Raw genomic sequence first — 27,329 nt, forward strand, 5'->3', positions numbered from 1 at the left:
TTGGCCAAGCTTTACCTTTCAAATGGTTAAGTTGCACTAAAAGTACAAATTTTCTTTCACACGGTTCCCAGGCAACCCAGCCCAGCCCACTTCCCTTCATTACATGAGTCCCTATCAGCTCAACGCCTACGCCATGGCACTCAAAGCTGTGGGGGAGATCATACAGGACTATGACAGCGACAAGATGTTCCCTGCACTGGGCTTCGGAGCCAAACTGCCTCCTGATGGGAGAATATCCCACGAGTTTGCCCTGGTAAGCAACTCTTAAAACACCTGTCCTGCACCGATAGATATGCAGGATATCCAGTTTGTGAGGACACAAGGTTTTTTAATATCAATGTTTCTGAATGTTCTCTCACTATGTGTATGAAGTAAAAAATAAAAAAGCTTTCAATTTCAGAACAGGGTTTTATACATACACTTGACGGATCCTTTCTTGGAATTACAAGCCTCTTTTTATACTTATAAAATCCAAAACATCTCAATTTATCTCTTGTACTTTCTTTTTACCTAGAAACAAAACTCTCATGGAGTGACACGAATTGGATGTTGCATGATACCAGTAGTTCTTTGTGTTTTAGAGAGAGTGAACTGAATGCTTTTGTGCAGTCAGCAAAATTATAGAACAATTGATGAATGATGAAACTGGAAAAGAAAAAAAAAAACATCTATAGACTTTGAAAAGATGAACCTTGAGGCATGTCTGGAGACCAGAATAGACAATATGGGGTACTTTTGACTTAGGATAAAAAAGTAACCACTTAGTGACTGCCCATGACAACCTAGCATCCCACCAATCAAGTTGCAATGCACTCAGAACACCTCATAGCAACCACATAACTCCCTGGCAACCTTATAAGTGGCACTTACATTTTCTTCAAAGAATGTAAACATCTGTTTATGTCTCTAAAATGTGAATTTTCCATTGTGAGTTGTCACACCTACACCAGAGGTTGAACGAGGCCATGTATACCATTATTTGATTTCGCAAAAATTTTTTCTATGTTCCTACAGAATGGAAACCCTCAGAATCCATATTGCAATGGCATTGATGGAGTCATGGAAGCATATTACCAGAGTCTAAAGTCCGTCCAGCTCTACGGTCCCACCAACTTCTCGCCTGTCATCAACCATGTAGCCAGGTAAATTTCACAACCAATTTTTGTGTTTTTATCTTCAGCATTCTTGCATAACTATGGTGGTAACAAACCTCAACAATGAAATCTAAATTGACCATTTTTATGTTTTTAATGCATTGTTGCAGTGCTGCTTATAAACTTTTTTTCACAAATATGTGCCCTCATAATATTTAATCAAACACACTAGAATCCTCTACCCCTCGCTGCAACATCTTGTCTATGATGTTTATTCCAGTAAGAGGGCTGAGCAATAATGTTGTCCAATGGCCAGATGAGTTTCAATCCCTTTTCTTCCAGCAATGAGTTTCAATCCCTTTTCTTCCCCCTTTTAATGCTTCTTCTTCTTTTTTATATGTTTTGGCCGTTCATTTACACGACATTGACATTTTGGGGGCCTGAAACAGCAAACAGATTTGACGGGGTTTGAAAACGGGTTTCAAAGTGCAGGTTTTTGAAACCGATTCCATTATTGACTACACAAATTTGTGAAAATAGTGACATCATGCGCATGCATATTATGTGTTCAGTCTATAGGCGAGTAGTGTTTCTTTTATGTTTTTAGACTTTTTCGCGGATGTTTACATGTGCACCAATAATGTGATTATTTCTCATAATCAGAGTTAGCAGAACTCTTCACTCCAGTTTACATGCAATTTTCATTACTCTGATTATTTAATAAGTATGGTTATACCATACTCAGATAGGCATACAGTATTCATGCCACTAGCCATTGTTTTAATTTTCTCACATCAAATTCAAAATACATTTTTATGGACGCACTGGATATTATTTGGTGCCGTGATTAACATCGCAATGCCGGCTTTGCCTAAGCTGCTGTCACATTCTTCACGCTGCTCTGAGGATACAGAGCAGAGCAGTGAGTTGTGTTGACAGAGTTTAGCAATTTGGTGAGGAGAAAACTTCAGAATCATGTCATTCATGAAGTTGTGTGAATGTCTCGGTTATGTATATAACCTTAGTTCCCTGAATAGGGAATGAGACGCTGCATAGTCGCTATGGGAACGCCTCTGCATGAATGCGTCAGGAAGCACTTATGAAATCAGTCCAATGGGGTGACGGAACGTCATAGGCGGGTGATGTCACTGACCAGGAACTATAAAGCCTACCCGAAAACACTCTTATTCAGCTTCTGAATCCTGAAGCAAGGCACTTACGGGCATGCCGGGAATATGGCAAGGTGACGCAGCATCTTGTTCCCTATTCAGGGAACTAAGGTTATATACATAACCGAGACGTTCCCTTTCAAGGGAACTCGCTGCGTAGTCGCTATGGGAATGACAATACCAACGTCGCCATATGAGCAAGTGACCGTTCGTGTGAAGCCAAGGCGCACAACTCGCAGTAACACCTGCACCCCTGAAGTGGAGCCGAGGTCTAGTTCATAAACCCCATGAATGTGAGCGGTGAGGACCAGCCTGCCGCATCACCAACATTTTGCCATATTCCTTGTAGAGTGGGCTAACAGCCAAAGGTGAAGGCTGATCAGCTGACTCATAAGCCAGTCAGATGGCCTCGACCACCCACTTGCTCGTTCTCTGCTTGGATGCAGCATACACTTTTTAGGTGACCCAAACATACAAAGATTTGCTTAGACTTAGTCCACATGGCATAGCTCTGTGGTAATAAGCATCCAGTGCTCAAACTTGGCACAGCAGATGAGCTTTTCCTGGTCCGACGTCATAAATGGAGGAGGACAGAAGGTTTGCAGTATAATAGGTCTCACAGTATTAGTGAGGACCTACACAAATTTGAGGCACGGTGGAGATACCGACAAGGGTTGAATGTCTCCAGTTTGCTTGAGAGACGTAATAGCAAGGAGGAACACTGTCTAAGTGTGAGAAATTCTCTGGAATCTCTTCGATAGGCTCGAAGGGGGCCATAGAAAGGCCTTGTAACACAATGGCCAAAAACTTTCGTGAAAACTGCAGGTCTAAGCCTCAAAGTGCCACAGAGGAAACAAGTGATAAGCGGGTGTCTCCCTAAAGATACCCCACTGAAAGGAGCGTGGAAAGCAGATAAGGCCGCCACGTACACCTTTAGCGTGGAGGGAAATAACCCTGAAGAAAATCTTGTGTTTTGGGCAGCCAGCATGATGCCCTGAGGGGGCACCGAAAGGCAGACAGGCACCGTATGAAGAGGCGAACGCTGTCTGGCTTCAGTTCCGGCGAAGCTCTTAGCAGCAATGACGGTCCTCAGATCCGTCTTGGCCTTTCGAGGACTTCGCCTGCAAGCGTTGCCCCGCCTTCCAGCTTCTTGGAGGGGCAGTACAGGTAGCAATGCTCTGTCTGGTGTTGACTGTGTGAGAAGTTCGTAGTCGGCATCGGCTGCCCGCCCAGCAGCCACCATAACCATGCTTTCTCATACCCTACACATCACATGATGCAAAATATATGGTATGAGAAAGGTTTATTCCACGACCCCGACAACTCACTGTGGAGGTCGGGAAAACGGTAAGCGGCGATGTGGAGGTTGAGCTTATCTAGATGGAAACTTTCATCTAATTTCTCTTTGACTTGCAGCTCTTGTTTCTTGGTTGATTTCAATATTAAAAATCACCTCCACAAACTCCTCACTAACAAGAAAACTGAAGTGGCGAGTCTTCAGCTTAACCTGTTTCCACACTAATAACATCCAACTCCTCAGAACTGGATGTCATCAGTGCAGCTGTCTCAACTGGAGAGGAAGAAACCACAGCGCGTGTTTCCTGACTCCGAAAAGAGACATTAAATCCAACAGGCGAGGGCTGAGATAGGGCAGTGCCCGTCTCAAAAACCCTCTGTTAGATTAATTTTGCGAACCCCATGACATCAGGCGCTGGTCTGCCTCGGCAGAAGCGGAGCCCAAGCCGCGAGGAACGCGAGCCGAGCCACCCTCCTCAAAGAGGGCTCAGCGGGAGTGCAGCCTCATGAAGAAAATCACAATGCTCACAAGCAGCTTCCTCAAAAGCTGCCTAGGCATGCTGCACTCCCAAAACAAACAACACACTGGTGTGTATCTCTGCCCAAAATGCAGGAAAAACACACTTTCTGAAATGCTGTTTGCTCGCCATAATATAACGTTGGTAGACAGACAACAATAAATAGGACAAACGATTTCACATGTAGCGCTTGCTGAAGGCACAGAAGCTGAATGAGAGTGTTTTCGGGTAGGCTTTATAGTTCCTGGTCAGTGACGTCACACACCTATGACGTTCCGTCACCCCATTGGACTGATTTCATAAGTGCTTCACGACGCAATCACGCAGAGGCGTTCCCATAGCGACTACGCAGCGCGAGTTACCTTGAAAGGGAACAACACATGGCATCCATGTACGCCTGAGCACATGTGCACTTTGGTCAGAGTGGGAATAATGCGATTAAGCTGTTTACATGCCTTTTTATTGCAATTAATATCAGCGTACACCACCTAGTTTATTGCAATTATGCTTACTACGATTATGAGCTTAATCGAATTACTTTAATTTAAGTACAGCATTTACATGACAGTTTAATCGCAATATTGCCAAAATCTCATTATAATCTCATTATGAGGGTGCATGTAAATGCACTGATTGTTTTGTAAATAGTTTGCAACTGCCTCTTGCTATGATCCAATTGATTCTCAATGGATAAAATCAATTCCTGCTTTACATATGATCTCATTCAATAAGCCATTTTAGTCAGATATACTGTACACCACAATAAGGAAGAAAGTTTATAAAAATTTCAGTTTCATCCCAACTTTAAGGGGGCAGGTTACCTTCAAATGATAAGATTTTAACTGCTTTAACTTTTAACTAACTTGCTCAGCTCTAATCCTGAAAGAGACAGCTGAAGAAGAAAATTTACACTAATTTCAGCTATAGCTCCCCTTGTGGTAATGGTAAGAATGTATGCATTGCCTACTGGAAAATTGTAATCTGATATATTTTGTTAACACAACAATAAACAAAATTGAGCTTGTGTAGCTTGAAGTGTTTGCATTTACATAGTTGTACAGCTGCAGCATTGCAGGCCTTTTTCCATAATCCAATAGTTTAGACAATTATACTGCAATTAAAGTAATCTTTATAAAAGAGTTGTTTATCTTTTCTTATTACTTTGCTCTCTACAATAGTTGAGTCTGATTGGTCAGTCACAAGGCTAAATGGTGGAGTATTTTTGTATATTTACCATTGCACTAAATATTACTTTCCTGTCTCTCATATTACTCTGCCATCTATCTTTTCATATCAGCAGAAGTTGATTGGAGCCATCTTGCGACTTATTACAGATACTATGTCTGTAATAAAAATAGCCTTGGAAAACCATGTTAATTTTATATATAGGTGGACATTAAACCTGTGATAGATGGCTGGTATAAAGCATAGTCAAATGATTCTTCTATTGCTGAAATGAAGCAAGCAAACAACAACTTGCATTGATTGAGAAATATCATTCAACAAACAATGCAGATTTTGCACATTTTCAGAGATTGGCTACAGGCAAATATTCTCAAAACATGCAAAACCAGGTGCATCATCCAAACAAAGTGTGTTACAGTTACAGACATAATCCAATCTGAAATGGCCTTCGAGGTGTGATATATGACCTTCAAATAACTTCATATGAGCTGAGGAGCTAGACTTGCAACTATAAGATTTGATCTTATGCTGTCCCAAATAGAATCATCCCTGGTCTGTATCATCCAAACTGATGAGAGGAAAACATTAAATGGCTATCATAAATGTGGCACAATGGCCTGAAAATTAGATCCGTGTCAAAGCCACACAGGAATTTTAAGTACCCAATTGGCATGCATGAAAAGAATAAGATAAAGGGTTAACATTTTGTCGAATTGCATGGACGAGGCCCTAAATTTTTTTTTAAGCTTTTTAATGCCATGAATCCCCATATTGATAATCCCCTAATTTGAGACCTTTCCTAAAATGTAAAGGGACATACAGTACAGTCCAAAAGTTTGGAACCACTATTTTTAATGTTTTTAAAAGAAGTTTCGTCGGTAACACTTCACAATACGGTTCATTAGTTAACATTAGTTAACTACATTAGTTAACATGAACTAATAATGAACTGCACTTATTCAGCATTTATTAATCTTTGTTAATGTTAATTTCAACATTTACTAATACATTATTAAAAGCTTGTTAACATTAGTTAATGCACTGTGAACTAACATGAACAAAGAATGAACAACTGTATTCTCATTAACTAACACTAACGAAGATTAGTAAATACAGTAACAAATGTATTGCTCATTGTTAGTTCATGTTAGTTAATCCATTAACTAATGTTTAACAAATGAACCGTATTGTAAAGTGTTACCGTTTCGTCTGCTCACCAAGGCCACATTTATTTAATTAAAAATACAGTAAAAAACAGTAATATTGTGAAATATTATTACAATTTAAAATAACTGTTTTCTATTTGAATATATTTCACAAAGTAATTTATTCCTGTGATGCAAAGCTGAATTTTCAGCATCGTTACTCCAGTCTTCAGTGTCACATGATCCTTCAGAAATCATTCTAATATGCTGATCTGCTGCTCAATAAACATTTATGATTATTATCAATGTTGAAAACAGTTGTGTACTTTTTTTTCAGGATTCCTTGATGAATAGAAAGTTCAAAAGAACAGCATTTATCTGAAATACAAAGCTTCTGTAGCATTATACACTACCGTTCAAAAGTTTGGGGTCAGTAAGAATTTTTATTTTTATTTTTTTGAAGAGAAATTAAAGAAATGAATACTTTTATTCAGCAAGGATGCATTAAATCAATCAAAAGTGACAGTAAAGACATTTATAATGTTACAAAAGATTAGATTTCAGATAAACACTGTTCTTTTGAACTTTCTATTCATCAAATAATCCTGAAAAAAAAATATTGTACACAAATATTTTGTACAGTTGTACACATTAAATGTTTCTTGACCAGCAGATCATCATATTAGAATGATTTCTGAAGGATCATGTGACACTGAAGACTGGAGTAATGATGCTGAAAATTCAGCTTTGCCATCACAGGAATAAATTACTTTGTCAAATATATTCAAATAGAAAACAGTTATTTTAAATTGTAATAATATTTCACAATATTACTGTTTTTACTGTATTTTTAATTAAATAAATGTAGCCTTGGTGAGCAGACGAAACTTCTTTTAAAAACATTAAAAATCTTAGTGGTTCCAAACTTTTGGACTGTACTGTATATTGAGATATATTATGCATTAAGACTCATTTAACTCTGTGTAAAAGGGAAGGAAAAAACATTTAAAAAAATATAATATAAAGACGACATGCGGTTTTCAAAATATATTAATCAGCTTTAATATTGTAATTGTTATAAAACTAAAAGAAATTATGAATATATTATGTGGTAAATATTTAGTTTGTATTGAGTTTATAAAGTAATCACAATATTAAAAAAATAAAATAAAAATAATTTGCATATAAAAATAATTTTAAAAAGCAGAATGAATTTAGTTTTTGTTTTGTTTTTATCTTAATTAAAAATTTTACAATAAATAGGAAAAATTAGGTCATTGTAAATAACAAAGCTGTATTAAAAAAGGTGCATTCAGAGATCAATAAGGGTACTTTCACACTAGCACTTTTGGTGCACACCCGGATTCGATTGACATCAGAGTTTGGTTCGTTTAGATGATGTGAACGCTGTCTTCCGAACTTGGGTGCGTACCCGCCAACCGTACCCGAGTCCACTTAACGAAGATTAGTAAATACAGTAACAAATGTATTGCTCATTGTTAGTTCATGTTAGTTAATCCATTAACTAATGTTTAACAAATGAACCGTATTGTAAAGTGTTACCGTTTCGTCTGCTCACCAAGGCCACATTTATTTAATTAAAAATACAGTAAAAAACAGTAATATTGTGAAATATTATTACAATTTAAAATAACTGTTTTCTATTTGAATATATTTCACAAAGTAATTTATTCCTGTGATGCAAAGCTGAATTTTCAGCATCGTTACTCCAGTCTTCAGTGTCACATGATCCTTCAGAAATCATTCTAATATGCTGATCTGCTGCTCAATAAACATTTATGATTATTATCAATGTTGAAAACAGTTGTGTACTTTTTTTCAGGATTCCTTGATGAATAGAAAGTTCAAAAGAACAGCATTTATCTGAAATACAAAGCTTCTGTAGCATTATACACTACCGTTCAAAAGTTTGGGGTCAGTAAGAATTTTTATTTTTATTTTTTTGAAGAGAAATTAAAGAAATGAATACTTTTATTCAGCAAGGATGCATTAAATCAATCAAAAGTGACAGTAAAGACATTTATAATGTTACAAAAGATTAGATTTCAGATAAACACTGTTCTTTTGAACTTTCTATTCATCAAATAATCCTGAAAAAAAATATTGTACACAAATATTTTGTACAGTTGTACACATTAAATGTTTCTTGACCAGCAGATCATCATATTAGAATGATTTCTGAAGGATCATGTGACACTGAAGACTGGAGTAATGATGCTGAAAATTCAGCTTTGCCATCACAGGAATAAATTACTTTGTCAAATATATTCAAATAGAAAACAGTTATTTTAAATTGTAATAATATTTCACAATATTACTGTTTTTACTGTATTTTTAATTAAATAAATGTAGCCTTGGTGAGCAGACGAAACTTCTTTTAAAAACATTAAAAATCTTAGTGGTTCCAAACTTTTGGACTGTACTGTATATTGAGATATATTATGCATTAAGACTCATTTAACTCTGTGTAAAAGGGAAGGAAAAAACATTTAAAAAAATATAATATAAAGACGACATGCGGTTTTCAAAATATATTAATCAGCTTTAATATTGTAATTGTTATAAAACTAAAAGAAATTATGAATATATTATGTGGTAAATATTTAGTTTGTATTGAGTTTATAAAGTAATCACAATATTAAAAAAATAAAATAAAAATAATTTGCATATAAAAATAATTTTAAAAAGCAGAATGAATTTAGTTTTTGTTTTGTTTTTATCTTAATTAAAAATTTTACAATAAATAGGAAAAATTAGGTCATTGTAAATAACAAAGCTGTGTTAAAAAAGGTGCATTCAGAGATCAATAAGGGTACTTTCACACTAGCACTTTTGGTGCACACCCGGATTCGATTGACATCAGAGTTTGGTTCGTTTAGATGATGTGAACGCTGTCTTCCGAACTTGGGTGCGTACCCGCCAACCGTACCCGAGTCCACTTAAAAAGGGTGGTCTGGGGTATGGTTCATGTGAACTCTGGTATGGTTTGCTGCTGACATGTACGCAATCGTACTAAATCACAGATGTAAACTGCTAATAATGATGTATGATTTGATAAAAATGTGTGTTTGTGTATTTCACTTTCCTGACAATCAGCAAAAGCTGAACCGAGAAGTAGAATGAAAATAATAATTTTTGAAATATTAATACATTTATTGCTCCATGTCTTATTAAAAATTAGAATCAGAATTTGAACAGTTCATCTATCATGTTCCTGTTACTTGTGGTTGTAGTAGGGAAAGCTCAGAGTCGGACTTCTACAAAATAGATGAATGACAAAGAAACAGAACAACCATACATGTAGCAAACATAAGAACAGACAAGGAGTGCAGGGAAGTGAGTCCATTATAAAGGGAGTGCAGATGATCAGGAGCAGGTGCAGGTAATCCGTGATGATGGGTAGATGACGAAGAAGTGAGTGCAGGTGTGGAAACAAGGAGGATCATGGGATATGGAGTCCGGGACAGAAGGGAACTGTGACAGTTCCTAAAAAAAGGATTATCCAAAATTATTTCACACTGTTAGAGGTCAGAATAAAATATCTAAAGGATGTTGTTAACAGCTTGTGGGGCTGTGAGAAACTGAGCGTCTACATCTCTATCAGCAGCAATAAAATACTGGATTCATTATGCTTTAATTGCAGTGCCTAAGCGCATTTCAGCGTCCACATAATAACAATGCCTGCTACAGTGTACAATAAATATAGAGAGCAAAGCATTCACCACCAGCTCTTTCCTCAGAGAATCAACACTTTGTCAAGAAATTGCCATTATCCTGCTTTTTTTTTTTTTTCTTTGGTGTGGAAATGCATATCTCTAGAATGAATGTCAGATTTTATTTTTTTTTTTTTTTTTTTTTTTTTACAACATAGGGTGAACACAAAACACAACAACAAAACACAAAAACAACAATAAAACAGCAGTGATAGTAACAGCAATGAAAACTAAGCAGAAATATCAGATATTCAGTGAATATCAACATAGATATCAAGCAATAATGGAAATACTACTAATTTTAGTAATAAGTAATGAGTAAGTAAGGTATGTAAAGTAATGACAGAATTTTCATTCCTTTAAGATATACTGGGCTGCAAAATAGGAATAATTAAAGAGATCACGTTGAAATTTTCAGTATCGTAAAACATTTTTTTAGATAGACTGATGTCTAGTGACGGTGAACAATATCAACATATGGACTGCATCTAAATTTATAATGTAAAAAAAAATATGTTTTGAAATATAACAATACTTTTCTATGTATTTAATTTACTATTTTAATTACCTTTTTTTACTGAAAATATATCCTACAAAGCGAAGCCACAGTAATGGCAAAAAATTAAGTAATTAATTAGTGTTACCTTCTTTTAAAAAAAAAAATGATACAGTAATGTAATTAGTATTTTAAAAAAAGAAAAAAATATTTCTAGAATCAAGGCTGCTTAAAAGTTAACTATCCTTGCGCAATATTGCAGCCAAAATTATTCTTTCACATAGTAACTGAATCAGCCTTGAAACTAATTAATTGATGAATCTAGGTAGCTGATCACTGTGATCTGCTCAGACAGTCATACTCAACACTTTTATACAGGTGTTGTAATATTAATAAATTGTTCTTATTTATTACATCATATGGCGGTTGTTTTTATACTTGAATATGTTTCTAAAACTCATGTTTTGTTATTGCACTTCAGATGTCTATGCTCACAAATCTCATGTTAAATCCACACTAATTATGGTTTAAAGGGAACCAACAGTCAGTGGACTGACACATCCTCACCCTATGTATCTAATTATGTGCCCATTTCATGGATTTTCTGAGGATGTGAAGTAAAGGACAGTCCATCAAGTCATTATCACCCCTGTGTTCCACACACACATAGTCACTGCAGTGTCCACTCTACTCATCTGTGCTGAAGACAGATCTGCCACACTGCATCGCTCTAATCTCTCTGTGTGTATTTGCCGTAGGTCGCGCCGACGCAGTTTAATAATAAACTGCTTTTATATTGCTCTTTTATAGCTAATGCGCTGTTTGCCTGGATTTTGCACTGTGCCTGTTTACACCTAGTCATCTGATTTATCAAAACGATTCCATTTACACTTGGCCACACAAATGTGTCTCCGCAAAACGGATATAAATCTGATCTTCAATTCCCACGCTATATGCAGATTCAATGGAGTTCACTTCACCGAAAGCAAGAAATATGAGCTGCATTTTATTTATCATCAGCTAATTTCATGATCAAAGACCGCAATAGTAGAAATTACGGCAACAGTCAGCATTGGTAAGATCATTTAGTTTCATTACTTTTAATGGAGATGATTGCGTGTTGAGCTGTTACGGACCCCACTTTCAAAGAGTAGTTAAGCTGATGACAGTTAAACTTAGCCGAAAGGTAGGATACTTGATGAGCTATTCCGTCAGCACCCTCTTGTAAAAGAACAGCTCCCGCTCCACTGGCATCCACCTCTAGCTGGAACGCCCGAGACACATCCGGTGCCGAGAGAACAGGAGCACTGCAAAGGAGAGATTTTGCAGACAAAAATGCCTGTTGGCAGTCATTAGTTCAACTAAAATCAACTTTGAGACTAAACAATTGAGTTAATGGAGAAACAACACTCTTGCAGAAACGCTGGTAATATCCTACCATTCCAAGGAATCTACGCAGCTCTTGCCTCGTAGTAGGTACTGGGTACTCAAGAACAGCAGCTACTTTTACTTCTAAGGGCCGAACCTGCCCGTTTCCTACCTGTTTTCCTAGGTATGTGACAGAAGCTTTAGCGAATTTGCACTTTTTAAGATTTAACGTAAGAGACGCAGCGGATAAACGATGAAATACATCGAAAACCGGTGCGTTTCGCAGGCGCGTTTCGCAGGCCGAAAGCCATACGTGTGTATTGAAGAAAAGAATCTGGAGTAACGAAAGCAGAGATCTCAGAAGCATGTTCAGTTAGAGGCACCTGCCAATAACCTTTGAATAGATCTAGTTTTGTAATATATTTCGCTACCCCAAGATTATCAATACAGTCACCGATGCGCGGCAACGGAAAAGCATCAGGCACAGTGACGGAATTAACCTTTCTATAGTCGGTGCAAAAACAGAAGGACCCATCAGATTTTGGCACCAAAATGCAATGACATTAGTACCCAGAGGGACATCATTAAACAAGTTTGGGAAACTCTCTAACAATTTCTTTATGTCCTGCTGCACTGTTCACTGGACAAGTAAGAAAGTTGGGACTGAAGAGTTCACACAACTTCTGAGTTTCTCAAACTACCACCCCTTACGACCTCCATGGATACCTCCAATCCATTATCCACATCATCCGTAGGCAGAATACGAGTGAGCAACGAAACGCTCTCCCTTGACTCAGTCACTGGTTTAAGTAAGGAAACAGTCTCAGTGGAAACGTCAGCGGTCTCATCCTTAACAACAGGTGCACAGGGGTGGGGCTTACTCTCGGGAGAAGACAAAGAACCAAATAAATACAAAAAGAAAATACACACCACACTAAGTAATACATACAAAGGCTTGGGGCCCTATTTTAACGATCTGAAATGCAAGTGTCGAAGCGCGAAGCGCAAGTAACTTTGTGGGCGGGTCTAATCTAAAATGGGTTTGTCTGAAGTAGCTTCATTATTCATAGGTGTGGTTTGGGCGTAACGTGAAATAAACCAATCAGAGCGTCATCCAACATTCCCTTTCAAAGCAGGTACGCAAGTTCCATTATGGATTGCTATTATTATGGCGTATTTACCAGGCGCACGCCAGGAGCGGTTCACAGCCGAGGAGACTGATGTTCTTGTAAGAGCAGTGAAAGACAGAGAAGTTGTGTTGTATGGGGATGGGAGAAACCCACCCAAAATAGCGTCGGTTAAACAGGTTTTTTCACATCTTCGTGGCACACCACAATGATTTCCGTCATCTCATGTGTTAATATTTTTTTAGTGTAACATATGATTTGCAAAACTAACTGTTGCATCTGTGTAGATTACATGAGCAAAGTGTATGCGCGTTGTGCACGCTATACATTATGGTCAAGCATGCGCCCTTAAAATAGCATAATGAACAACGCGCAACGCGCCACTGACTTTAGACTAGGTTTTTTCTGGTCAGTGGCGCAATTGTTTAATGGAACAGCAAAATAGCACCAGGGATTGTTTGCGCCGGAACACGCCTCCTTTTTTGCGCTGAACCGCTCAGGGAGCGCAAGTTCATTCACTAGTTTAGTGACATGCTTCTGTGGAGGGATAAGCACGCTTTGCGCGGGTGCAAAATAGGAATGACACATGCGTCGGTGTACAAAGTCAATTGCACTGGGTCCAAGATAGGGCCCTTGGGCTGTAACATAAAAATCTGCGACTTACTTTGTTTCATTTGCGGCTGTTTGTGCGTCGGCTTGCTGAAGAGATACTCAGCTGCTCATCTGCGGCAATGTGCAATGCAGTAGCACTGTCATATCTGCCAATAACATGTTATTTAGCCTATATCACGCTCTCACGTTTAATGAGTTCCAGACCACCTCCTGAAGAGGTTTGAGCAATCTGATTTAATTCCATCTCGAATACGTTTCAGAGTATTTACACCTGGTATTTTCACAATCAGATAGCTATCCAATTATAGAAAACACATGATGTGACCAGGTGTAAACATGCCCTTTTTTACTGGGGAAATTGAAAAATAGTTGCAAACTCAACAGTTAAAGCCTAAAAACATGTATTAGTTTTTGTGCGTTTGCAAAATCTTAAACTTAAGGCTGGTTCGAGCTGTTCAAACAATTCAAACATTTTGACGTTGTATTTGACTGACAGAGACAGACAGACAGATCAATCGATCCTATTCTTCTGCAACTCAGAATGGCAGCACAGCTGGTTTGTTTGCATTTGCATTTCCTTCACCCTGAAGCTTATTCATTTCACTTCTGGTGTGAAAGGGCCTTTACACTTGCCAAAAATAGAACTTTTTTTGTTATTAAAGAACAAGCAAGCCAAGCCCATATAAGAAAAAGTAATGCGAAAGTAACATAACACATTACTTTCCATAAAAAGTAACTAACACAAATAGTTACTTTTTAGGGAGTAACACATTATTGTAACGCATTACTTTAAAAGTAACTTTCCCCAACAATGAACATAACTGTAATCTTCACACTGTGTCAAGTTAATGCATTAGGTACCATGAACTAACAGTGAAGCATGTATTAATCTGTGTTAGTGTTAAATATACAGTTGTTCACTGTAAATTAATGTCAGAGTTTCCGTTCTACCACATTCCAAGACTGACAACTGTTGGTTATTGCCGTTTATTTGTGCCTTGTAAACTAGCCTTAAGTATTCATAGTAGCTGTAATACTATTACATAGTAGTATGGATACTACTATCATAATATTATAATAATAACATTTTACAAGGGTTTAAAATGTAAACTCTTAAACTGTGAATGCTAAAGTAGTTTGAAATAGTTTAAATCTTTGTGACAGCATACGCAAATACATGTTAACACTAGGGATGCTAGTATCGGTATCAGGCCCGATACCAAGCTCATGTACTTGTACTCGTACTCGTACTCGTAAAAATACCCCCGATACCAAAGACTAATACCTCACATGACGTAACTGACAGAATTTTCTGTGCACAGAGACACCGGCGGCAGCAGCAGAAACAATGTCAACCTCAGAGGTGTGGAAATACTTAAAAATTAATGATGACAACCCACACATTGCGAACTGCATGCTTTCAATCACAATTCATTATTGATTAGTGAAGGCGGGATAGGCGTAATCGCTCTCTCTCTCTTTCTTGCACACGATCCCAGTTCTCTCAGACAGCGTGCAATCAGATGTCCTCGCACCTGAATGGTCACATGCGCACATAGTCAAGATTACCATCGTGTGGATTATCTCATGTAAATTCAGTCAGTTATGGCTTAAGAGGACGTAAACATTTGGGTGAAAACAGGATATGTGTCAGTATCCATGGATTCGGCCTTAAAGGGACCATAGCCTATATTTGTCATTAATGTTAATAAAACAACAAAAGACGTTAAATAAATGTATACATGGTAAAGAAACCTACTGTATCTGAAAAACAAGTTTATTTAATTTGTATCTCTATAGTATTTGTTGTATTGTTTGTAATTTGTTTGTAAATTTCTTTTTTATATAACAATTATATATATATATATATATATATATATATTGGTAATTATGCCTTTTGGAGGTTTTTTTAATTTGAGTAATAAATAAAGAAGCTGTCCTAAGCTCATAAGTCTCACTGTGTTGTGCTTGGAAAACTGCAACATCACCAAAAAAAAAAAAAAGAGAGAGAGAGAGAGAAATGAATAAATGTTTAGGCATCGGTATCAGCGAGTACTAGAAAAAAAGTATCGGTACTCGTACTCGGCCCTTAAAAAATGGTATCGGTGCATCCCTAGTTAACACCAATTTTTAAAAAAAAAAAAACACTGTATATATGTTAACACCATAACACCTATTTTGTTTCTGATGTTTTCTGTTTCTGAAACTTTAATGATAATGGACTACTTGCACTAAGCTTTATAACATGCAGTCGATTTAAAAAAAGAATTCAGCTCATAGTTTCCGGTTATGTGTGTGTTCAATGCGCCATAGTTCACAAAATGCAAGTGTTTTCGCAAGAGGATTTGTAAATCTGCAAATTTTCAGTGACAGTTAAAGTGGTAACACTTTACAATACGGTTCATTTGTTAAACATTAGTTAATGGATTAACTAACATGAACTAACAATGAGCAATACATTTGTTACTATATTTACTAATCTTCGTTAGTGTTAATGAGAATACAGTTGTTCATTCTTTGTTCATGTTAGTTCACAGTGCATTAACTAATGTTAACAAGCTTTTAATAATGTATTAGTAAATGTTGAAATTAACATTAACAAAGATTAATAAATGCTGTATAAGTGCAGTTCTTTATTAGTTCATGTTAACTAATGTAGTTAACTAATGTTAACTAATGAACCGTATTGTAAAGTGTTACCGTTAAAGTAATGTTTTGAGCATTTCTGTGTACAGCATATTCTAAATCCTCAATTGAACATTACGTTTCAAAGGTTTAATCCACCGAAGCTGATCTGAGAAAGCAGGGGCTGGTAGAGACCATTTCATCCTCTCTCCTCACACAGAAGTCTGTAGATATTTCTTGAAGCACAAATCACAGAGTTGAAGGAGGCTAGTAAAGGGTGTCAAGTGTCAGTGCTCTGAACAACTACACCCTTCAGTACAGTGTGTGGGAGAGGAGAGAGAGACCTGATAAACCCATGATGCCTCCAAATCTAATAATAAGACCAGAAGGAACTTACTCTGTATTTATTTATTTTTTTATTAAATGTGTATGTAAATGTATATAATGTGTGTACAGTTGGACTGGCAAAGTTATGTTTATGATGAAAAAAATGTAATACATTTATAACATTTTATAAAAAGATTTGCCATTATTTGCGTTAACTTCAACCTGATCTCATAATGAAACTATTTTACTTTTTGGCAAATTGGTCGCAAATTAATTCATATGAAAACACTTTTTTTTTTAGAAAGAAACTAAGCATGAAGGGTAATCAGTAAACTTAACCTTCAGTGAGGCATAAGCAGCAGTGTTAATTTTGACAGCAAATTTTGGTTTAGTTTTAGTCATAGTCTTTTGACTAAAATGCCATTCAGTTTTAGTCATATTTTAGTCATCAGAAATTGTTTTAGTTTTAGTCAACTAAATATACAGTAAATCTACAGTAAATTTAGTCAACTAAAATCTAATTTAGTTCAATTGTAATGCATTTCTCTAACAACACAGATCCAACACACTGATATACATCTGATATTCTCCAAACTGTTTATGTTCACTTAAGACAACCAACTGTACTTTACTCGCCAAAGCAGACGGTTTTTTACTGTTCAAAAGAAACAAAAGAGCCCGATTAAGTGCTTTTCAGGGATTGACATTGATTCATTGTAATTGTTTTGTGTGTTCATGTCTTTTAGTTTTTGCTTTTAAATGTCTATATAGTTTTTTTATTTCCAGTTTAGGTAGTACATCAGGTTAACCTAAAGCTTTGAAACTAGATGAAATAAAATAAATGTACATTTTTTATATATTTATTTTTTTATTTCCGTTAACGTTTATTACAAGTAATGAAGTTTTTTTTGTTTTTTTTTATGGTTTTAGGTTTAGTTAACTATAATAACCCTTATACTTTACCCTACCTTATACTAATGTTGAATAATGTGTCAAATAATGTTCTTAGTCTTTCCTTCCTGTGACAGAAGATACAGTAGTTTACTATGAATTAAATAGAAATTAGATTAAATTAAATGCAGTTTATTGTATAATTATAAACCATCCTGAAATACACTGTGACTCTTATTCTGTAATGTCTGCAGTCTGCACTGTAGCAGGCTGCTCATTTAAGTTCAGATAAGGGAGAGAAAATATGCATTCTTACAACCATTTAAAACATTTTACCATATAAACATCGTGTAGTAAACATTGTCATAATTCATCAACATGAGCTTATATGCAATCGCGTGAATGTGCGTTATTCATTGATTCCACAGCACTCTGACGTGCTGCTGCGCGAGCCTGTAGAGCGCGCAACAGCGCCATGTTTCACGCGGTTAGATCAGCATGTTACACTTCAAATGTGCGCATCTTCCGCACAGGACAGCAGTCCTGACTGGATATCTTCCCAAATCGTCCCTCTCTGTCATTTTATTTTCGTTTTTTACTCGTTGATGAATTTCTCATTTTCATCCGTGAAAAAATGTCATTGATGAAAATTGACAAATTATTTGTCAACAAAATTAACACTGATAAGCTGATTGTACGAAAACGTATGGATAAGATTGTACAAATTTGCCAACAGATTGCCAAAACATACATTATATTGCCAAATATTGGGACACCCCTCCAAATCATTGAATTCAGGTGTTCCAATCACTTCCTTGGCCACAGGTGTATAAAATAAAGCACCTAGGCATGCAGACTGCTTCTAGAAACATTTGTGAAAGAATGGGTCGCTCTCAGGAGCTCAGTGAATTCAAGCATGGTACTGTGATAGGTTGCCACCTGTGCAATAAGTCCATTCGTGAAATTTTCTCACTACTAAATATTCCACGGTCAAATGTTAGTGGTGACATTTTGTACAATTTCATGCTTCCAACTTTGTGAGAACCGTTTGGGGATGGCCCCTTCCTGTTCCAATATGACAGCGCACACAAAGTTCATAAAAAGTTCCTGTGCATGTAAAGGCAGGCGTCCCAAAACTTTTGACAATATAGTGTATAATAGTTACGAATTGCCACACTGAAAAAATAAATTGGTGTAGGATTTATTTTAACAGTTACACAATTACAGAGAAACAGCAAGTAACACATTAAATAAAGTGAAATTTTGAAGTAGAAAAACTGATGTAATATATATTTTTAAAGGGGCTATGTAAGAATTTTCATGTACTGCTTTTTTTATTGCCAATGTCTGAAAAGATTGTAATGAAACTTGAAAAAAACGAAACCTTCCATGAGTTCCTACAGTAGATTGTGTCACAATTACATTCAGTTTAGTTTGTCTTAGTTTCATTTTCAAGGACTTTTAAGTTTGCCTATCTAGCCAGAGCTATATAGTTTAAAATGTACTTTATAATCAAACTATCATAACAGTGTAATTTAAATTACCTCATCTGTTGACATGATGCCAGTTGAATTGCAGAGCTGGTGCAAACATATCCACATTGCTATGATCAGATGCTTTCATCTTGCCCCTTTAAAACATACTCATCTTTGTTTTTATTTACAAAATCATGTTTTGTTTTTTTACAGTGCATGAGAGTGTTGATTAATTCCACCAATTCCAGTTTAGACCATTAATTTGAGAAATTACATTTCTAAAGTTGGCCAGAATTACACAGTACTTACAAAGAGACGTCATGTAAAAATAGTAATGCTCACATATTGCTGCATGTTGTATTAATGTGCATTTAATAATTTGCTTCATTTGTATTGTATTGGAGGAAAGGTTTGTTACAACCACAGACAAATTAACTGTGCAGAATATATTTGCTTGTGTCTCTAAAGATATTACTGCTTTTGAGTACTTTATTTACCTCATAAGCTGATGGAAATAATTGGGATGCCAGACTGCAGTGTAGTAATACAGCAAAATTATATTACAATCCAAAGGCTTTGACTGCATATCCCCCAGTAATGAGATGTTTAATGAATGTAACAATGTGCTCTTTCATGCAGATACGCAGCTTCAGTAAAGGATGGATCACAGTACTTTATCCTCCTCATCATCACGGATGGAGTGATATCAGATATGGCCCAGACAAAGGAGTCCATCGTTAATGTGGGTGTTTGGTCTACTACACTCCATGGACTGCTCATGTAGTCTTTAGCTCTTGATCAATCGTAAAAATTCCACTCTTAAAAATAAATGTTCTGTTGTGGGTCTTTGCAGTTTTCACTATATTGATTGAACTTAAAAAGGTTTTGTGAATTGTATTAAGCACACTTATTTGTGCAGTTTTAAATATATTATATTATAAATATAAATAGATATATTTAAACATATTACTATTAATTACATTACTATTTACATTACTAAGTGGAAAAAATATATATTGTATAGGTAAATATAGCACTATTTATTGTATCGCTATTTATATAGACCAAGAAATTTATTAGATGTCTGACATGTTCTACACTGAAAAAAATATATACTTTGGACCAATACTCTAATTTGTTAAACTTGTGTAGAAATGAACATACTTTTCAGAAGCCTGAAATTTCTGTTTAAAAGATCCTCTTTTTTTATTGATCTTATGAAGTATTCTAATTTATTGAAATAAGTGAATTGGTGGGTTTTTGTTAAATGGGAGCACTTCAGTACAGATGCACAGTACTTCAGTCTGTGTGCATTTAATTTAATACACGAGTTCCACAATTTGAGTTGAATTACTGAACTTTTCCACAACATTCTAATTTATTGAGATGCACCTGTATATGCATCATATATGTCAAATATGCATCATATTTTCTGTTATGTCCTGAAAAAATAAATAAAACGTAGAATATTTTCTGCTGTTAGTAAAGCTAGCTAGGATGTGTTCTACACATCAACACTCTTTTGTCAAGCAAAAATACTATTTAAAAAAGATTGTTTGTTTCATTTTCTTTCTTTCTTTTTTCTAAAGGATTTGTTATTTGCTTTTAGACAAACTGAACAAAACTAGTACATCCAGAACCCATGATTTTCAATTAAACCATTATAAAAATGCACTTATTTCAGTGTGCATCAATATCATGACAGGTAGTTAATAAGTCATTAAATTAAGCTTTTCATATTTACAGATTGAGATTTTGGGGAGATTTAAAAAAAAAAAAAAAAGAAAGCATATTGGTTATGGTAAATATTTATTTTATCTTTTTTTCTTCATTCCAGGCTGCATGTCTTCCCATGTCAATTATTATCGTTGGAGTTGGACCAGCCGAGTTTGATGGTAAGAAGAGGAGGATTTTTATTTATTTATTTGTATTTGGACTCCTATTATAGATTTCATTTTGCTTATATTTTATTTTTATCCTCATTTTTGTATTTGACTCATTTTATCTATTTGTCATATTATCTATACAACACATCCCCATTACCGCCTAGATGTGCTATTTGGGTTATAGTAATGCTCAGGTCTTGAGCTTGAGCAGATAAAAGGATTGTGTACTACTGCAGAGTAAATGAGCATGTAATGTGACAGCCGTTTCCATCGTTGCACTGACAGTAATGAAACAAGACTAAAATACTCAAAACACACACAATCACAGGCACTCAAACACAGCTTACTCATGTTACCATATCTCCGGTCATGCATGTTTCTTGTCTTTTGTCTGTGTCCTCAGCCATGATTGAGTTGGATGGTGATGAAGTCAGAATCTCATCGAGGGGCAGATATGCTGAGAGAGACATCGTACAGGTATAATAACACATCTGAAGTATTTCAAGCATTAAACTATCAACATTAATACAGGGGCATCACAAAAAGGACAAGGACTAATTAAAATGACTGTTTTACAATTTTCTGTTTATGAACTATATTACTTTAGTGTAAGTTTACTGATTTTCAACCTCCTTTTACAGTGTCGATAGTATATGTAAATGAATAATGTTTACTCTTTCTCAGTATCTCTTTCTGATTGTCAGCAAAACCCATTATCCAGCTGACTTTTGTAAAGATTACACATTGTACTTCTGCATTTTTGTATCCCTGTGCATGGACAGTCAGATCAACAGAGGGTTATTAAGAAAACAGTTATTTAAAAAAAAAAAAAAAAAAAAGTTTTTTGTAAAAAAATTGTATTGCACTTCTCTACTCTTGTCTACTTGTCTACTCTAAAATGTCTACTCATGGAACAATACAACAGCCTGGAACTCAACAGCATTTTGTTTCGGGAAGTTGGGCAGAAGATGTTCCCTATTCTTATTCCAAATTAACTGACAGAACAGCAGTTTCTTTCAGTTTTTCCCCTCTGTTTGCATAAAACACTGTGTTTGTTGTGGTCATCCAGTTTGAAATGTTGACTACAAACACAGAGGTTTTTCAGATTTTCAGGCGAGGTGTTTTCTCCATAGTTACGATTCTTTGCAGCCTTTCGCAACTGCCTACAAAAAGCTGGATCCATCACTTGAAACTGAAAATAACCGACTCCCACTAAACGTTTACTCTTTGAATTATTTTCCTACAAAAGAGAAGACAACAGCCTTTTTTTCTCTAGACAGGTAGTACTAATTTCAAACATTTTTCACCACATAGGAATCCAAGGTTTATTGAAAGCCCTTTTTGCCATTGGTGAATTACCCCTTTAATGGAAGAACAATTTACTCAGATTGTTGTAATAAACCTAGAACATTATTGTGTGTATGGATGCTATTATAATTATCTTTATATTTATTCTTTTTGGTGTGAAAAAGCCATAAGACAGCGGTTTTCAATCCTGGTCCTGGGGCCCCACCAATCTGCACATTTTCATGCTAAAATGCTAATGCTTTTCTTCTACATTGCAAATAAAATTTGTTGTGAAATTTATCCAGGTCTAAAAACAGAGACCATATAAGGTGATGAATTTCCAGTTTTTAAAACCATGCAAATTATGTTCCTTATACCCATTACGATCATACATGAAACACACATATAGCCTTTAGTAGCATTCTGAGTTTTGGCCTGACTCTGCTTTTCACAGAGCTCTCTCAGTCTATCTCAAAATCTCATTTGTTAATGCTTTCTGTGCTCCTCCTCTTCTTATAGTTCTTGCAGAGGCAGTCATCATTATGTTCGTGGGTCACCCCACGCTTGTTAGGAAGCATGTTAACAGGCAGTGTGCATGATCGACTATCATAGGTGGCTAGGGAGGCTTGTCCAATTAGATGTGCCCTCACATACACACATTCCACTGGATGTGGCTTCCCGGCGACCAACACATACTTTAAAGCCCAGTTTTTCTTAACTAATCGGCTGTGTAGTGCTCTCAGAAGCAGCTGTATCTCTTAGGATAATTTGGTTCTCAGTCTCAAAGGCGTTTGAGTTGATTGGCAAGCTGAGAATTTGATGGCTGTGCCCTCATTTCAGGTTAATTGCTATTTTCAGCTTTGCAAATTCTCACAGAAATGCAGATGAATGCGAGACATGCTTCTGAGTATTTTCACCTTATGAAAGTCAACATAAAGAGGGTGTTTATACCATAAAATCTACTCTAAATGGAAATGTATTTGGTCTGTTTCCCCATGTACCACAAAAACCACAACTTTTTATATATAAATGTGTTATTACATTATTTATGCTATTATGTCATGTATGTTTGTTTACTGCCAACATGCATGTTGAATTACAAAATGTTAGCATGCTGACATGCGATGCATCACATACAGTATGTAAGCTTTTTTTACTTTTGACATAGGTGTTGAATTATGTTAATGTGTTCTGTGACTTTGTTATATTAAATATCATTAGCTTACCTACAATACTGTTGAATTGAGAATGTTAACATATTATATTTGAACATGCTAAAGATCAATCACTGTAATCCATACCGTATGGTCAAGAAATACATGACTTGCACAGCACCAAAGTACGGAGCCCCGCACATGACACATGGACAAGATATATTTATAAGTATTCATTCACTTGTTTTAGCTAAATCTTGGCCACAAATTAAAAATTTGTTCCCGCGATTTATTAATTTGGTCCCTCGTTTTAGTAAATCTGGCCATGTTTAACATTATTTGTTCACTCATTTTGATTTAACTAAAATAAAGGAATGAATTTAGTACAATGTGGACATGATTTAGTAAATCAGAGGAATGAATTGATATATTGTGCGCATGATTTACTTTAAACGAGGTAACGAGTTAATAAAATGTACTGACGTATTAGTAAGTCATTATAACGAATTGTTATGATTTCCCCACGTCATGTACAGGGCTCCATGCCAAAAAGACATTGTGAGACTGGTCTGGTAATTTCAGGCAAACTCTTTAGCAAAAATTCTAAATTCTTCAAAATATTTTTTTTTCCAATGAAAAAATTTACAGTGACTGTAAATCTGTAAAGACGAAAGGGGGCATTTTGTGAATATGAATACATATGCAATTAGGAGCTATATTTTTTAACCAAATTTAGAATTATCTCCTTTTATGTTCCACAGAACACTAAATAACAGTCTTTGAACAAAAGTAAATCAATATAAAAATTTTGATTTTAATGTCCTTTTTGTCCTTTTGCAGTTTGTTCCATTCAGAGACTACATCGATCGCACTGGGAATCACATCCTCAGCATGGCCCGCCTGGCCAAAGATGTTCTTGCTGAGATCCCAGACCAGTTCCTATCCTATATGAGGACCAGAGGCATCAAGCCATCTCCCGCTCCCCCTCCGTACACACCGCCAGGACACCCACTGCAAACTCAGATCTGAAATGGGCCCAGGAGCAAACCTTGCAGTATCTCAGTATCTCTCTCTCAAATCACTCAGTGAGGTGAAGGTTTCCTCTGCTCTCAGCTCTTTCTGTCCCTTTCTCTTTGCACTATGGGGGCTGTAGATGGATGCTATGGTTAGACAGGGTTCTGAGGACAGGTTTACTTCCATTACAGGCGTTCTCTGTCAGGATGTCTCTTAGTTTCTCTCTCTGTCTCTCAATGCCTGTAGCTTATTTCTGAGAGCCATGTTATAGAATGAACATCATGTTTCTGGCTCACCATGAAAAGAAGGATGAAGTTGTATGAAGGAAAGACTAAAAATGTGCTGACGATGTTGCGCCATGTCTCAGAACAGCAGAGCAGCTTCCTCTTCCTCAGACTGGGAAAAGGTTAACAAGTCACCAGTCTCAAATGGACTGTTGTACATAAATTTGACTTCTTCCGTCATTTCTTATCTCTTTCTTCTCTTTCTTCTCTGAGCACTCACTCAATGTTTACATGTTAATGATTTTCTTACTGTTGGATCTAACTTTTATAAGTGTATATCTTTAACATGAACTTTGCCGTACAAATCCTTGCAGCATGTTATCTTTGCCATGCCCATCAGGTCGCAGCAGCTGGTGTCATCGCGGAAAAAAACACATTTCTTGCATGGAAATTGTGTGCTCAGGCATGCGATGCATGTTGTGCAACATTCATGTTATTTGGCCTTTTCTTGTTCTCTCTCTTTCTCTCACTCACTTTGTCCTCCTTTTTTTTCTTTTTTTCTTTCACAAGCATAATAGACGGGCACCTCATTGTGTATAAAGATCCTCATAGGACTCAACGTGCTTCATTACATTTAAATTTGAGCAGCTGTTCTCAAATAAGAGCCCAGTGGTCAAAAACACAGATGCCATTATTATTTTCCGTCTTAAAACATTGTATGGATGTTTTGTCACTTCCTATTGATTTGTTGATGCTGTGTTATGATGAATGAATCTACATGTTATTTGGAAAAACATATTTAATCAGTACCTAGTAGAGTTGCCCAAAGATAGTCAAAAAAGCAAAGAAGCTAATTATGAAATCCTTCTTGAATTTCATTGTAAATATTAAAGTGTTGAAACCTGATACAATGCAGAATTATACACCTTATTTACAAAAGTCTTTTCTAGAAATATTTTTGATCCCGTTGTTATAGAAATGTGCTGCTAGTATCAGGAAAATCATTATTTAAAGTCTTCAAAACTCACCTTTTTTCTCCTTACTCAAATAGTCACAAATACTAGAACACCACAGAAATGTCACTTGTAGCCACACCTTTTTTTCTTGATTATTACCATTGCAAAATACATTATTTTTGTTCTAATACATTCACACATAACAAATGTGAAATTTCTAGTATGTAGCAACTCATTTTTTCATAACACACTAGTGTAGTGAACTATTTTGGGTAACAGCCTCATGTTGAGGGGGAACATTCCCTGTTTAACTTCTGTTCTGGAATTCAGGATTGTCTTTCCAGTTGTGCTGCTTTGTCACATACAATATTCAACACATAATGGCAAAAAGTATTTAAGCACTTGTGCAAAGGCACTGAACAAATGTATGATGAAGTATGTTATTACAAAAAATCTGAAGAATATAATTTACTTTATAGAAAAATAAAATATAACTATTATAGGTTTGAAATTATGAAACAAAAGTAACAAACTAAAAAAAGTAAAAATAAATAAATAAATAAATAAAAATTACCACTTTCAAGCAAAAGATTTAAGATTGTGCGAAACAAATTCAGTCATACAAATTTTTTCTCATCTTGACTTTTGTAAGTATGAACTGTACAGAGTGACAGTTGAAGAATGATGTATGTGTGAAAAAGCAGCACTTCACCTCGGGTTCAGTTCAATCTCTCTTCTGGGAATGTTGGCTCTCAACATTCCATTACTTGCCCTCAGCTTAGTTCCTCTCTGCATTGCTGGTGCCATAGCAGCTGCCACTTTGGCAAGCCCATTCACCTGTAAGTATGCACCTGTGTGTGGGGAGGGGGAGTGAGTGTGCGTGTGAGCGTGTGGAAGTCAGCATGGCAAGCATCAATGAAGTGTTTTTAAATTTGTGACTCAACTCACATGAAATTTGTTTACTGAAGATATCCAAATATTATATTGTATGCTATTCATATCTAAATATTATGTGCACTATGTTTGCATGTACAGTTTTACAAGAGATTCACCAGGTCTTTTGTTATTGTTAGTGTTTTGAGTATAAAATAAATAAATAACAAAAAAAATAACAGGAAAATAACTGTACAAATGGCCTTAATCTCTCACTGAATTCTTGGAATTGTGTGATGCCTTCAGATGAATTGTTATATTTTGTGTCGGTGTACAATTGCTTTCTAGTGTATATTTTCTTTGCACAACTCATGTATGAAAAAATTATATTGTAATTTTTGGAATCAGTGATTAATCAGAGAAAGCATGACTAAAGTTCTGATTGTCTAGTAAATCCATACGATAAAATTATTATTTATGTATCAAGTACATATTTTGTAATAAACATTCTTAATATATACACATTGCTTTATGAGTCTGCAATGGTACTTTCTGATTGTTCTGATTGTAAGATTAGTAATGACTATTTACACTATTAATACTATAAACTACTTATAATAGCGCATAAAGGTAAGGTAAAAACATATTGGCAAAATTTTGCTGCCAAAAAAAGCTACATTGTCTTGTCAAATAGTGTATGAATCACTTTCAAACCAAACAGCTTTCTGTTGGTCAATGTGAAATTCTGTGGAAAAACTTGAACCCGCTGTGAATTCTGCATGGGAAAATCTTTTATAGCAAATTTCCAGATCACATGGACACAAACACACACACACACACAACAGTGCACATTTTGGATGTTTAGAGACTTCA

The 27,329-nt window shown here is 35.8% G+C and overlaps 1 protein-coding gene across 3 annotated transcripts in view; it reads left to right on the forward strand.

The window, feature by feature from the left end:
* Positions 1-26,976, forward strand: part of LOC137024619 (copine-8) — a 196,533-nt gene extending 169,557 nt beyond the window's left edge. For all 3 annotated transcript variants that reach the window (XM_067392368.1, XM_067392369.1, XM_067392370.1), the window contains 6 exons: positions 72-253; positions 1,015-1,142; positions 19,702-19,804; positions 20,900-20,957; positions 21,352-21,425; positions 24,230-26,976. In XM_067392368.1, the coding sequence (XP_067248469.1) occupies positions 72-253; positions 1,015-1,142; positions 19,702-19,804; positions 20,900-20,957; positions 21,352-21,425; positions 24,230-24,418 (734 nt within the window). In that variant the 3' untranslated portion in view covers positions 24,419-26,976. The remainder of the gene's footprint in view (positions 1-71; positions 254-1,014; positions 1,143-19,701; positions 19,805-20,899; positions 20,958-21,351; positions 21,426-24,229) is intronic.
* The last annotated feature ends 353 nt before the right edge of the window (positions 26,977-27,329 follow it).

Source organism: Chanodichthys erythropterus, chromosome 8 (assembly GCF_024489055.1).
Source record: "Chanodichthys erythropterus isolate Z2021 chromosome 8, ASM2448905v1, whole genome shotgun sequence".
Classification (NCBI taxonomy): Eukaryota; Metazoa; Chordata; class Actinopteri; order Cypriniformes; family Xenocyprididae; genus Chanodichthys; species Chanodichthys erythropterus.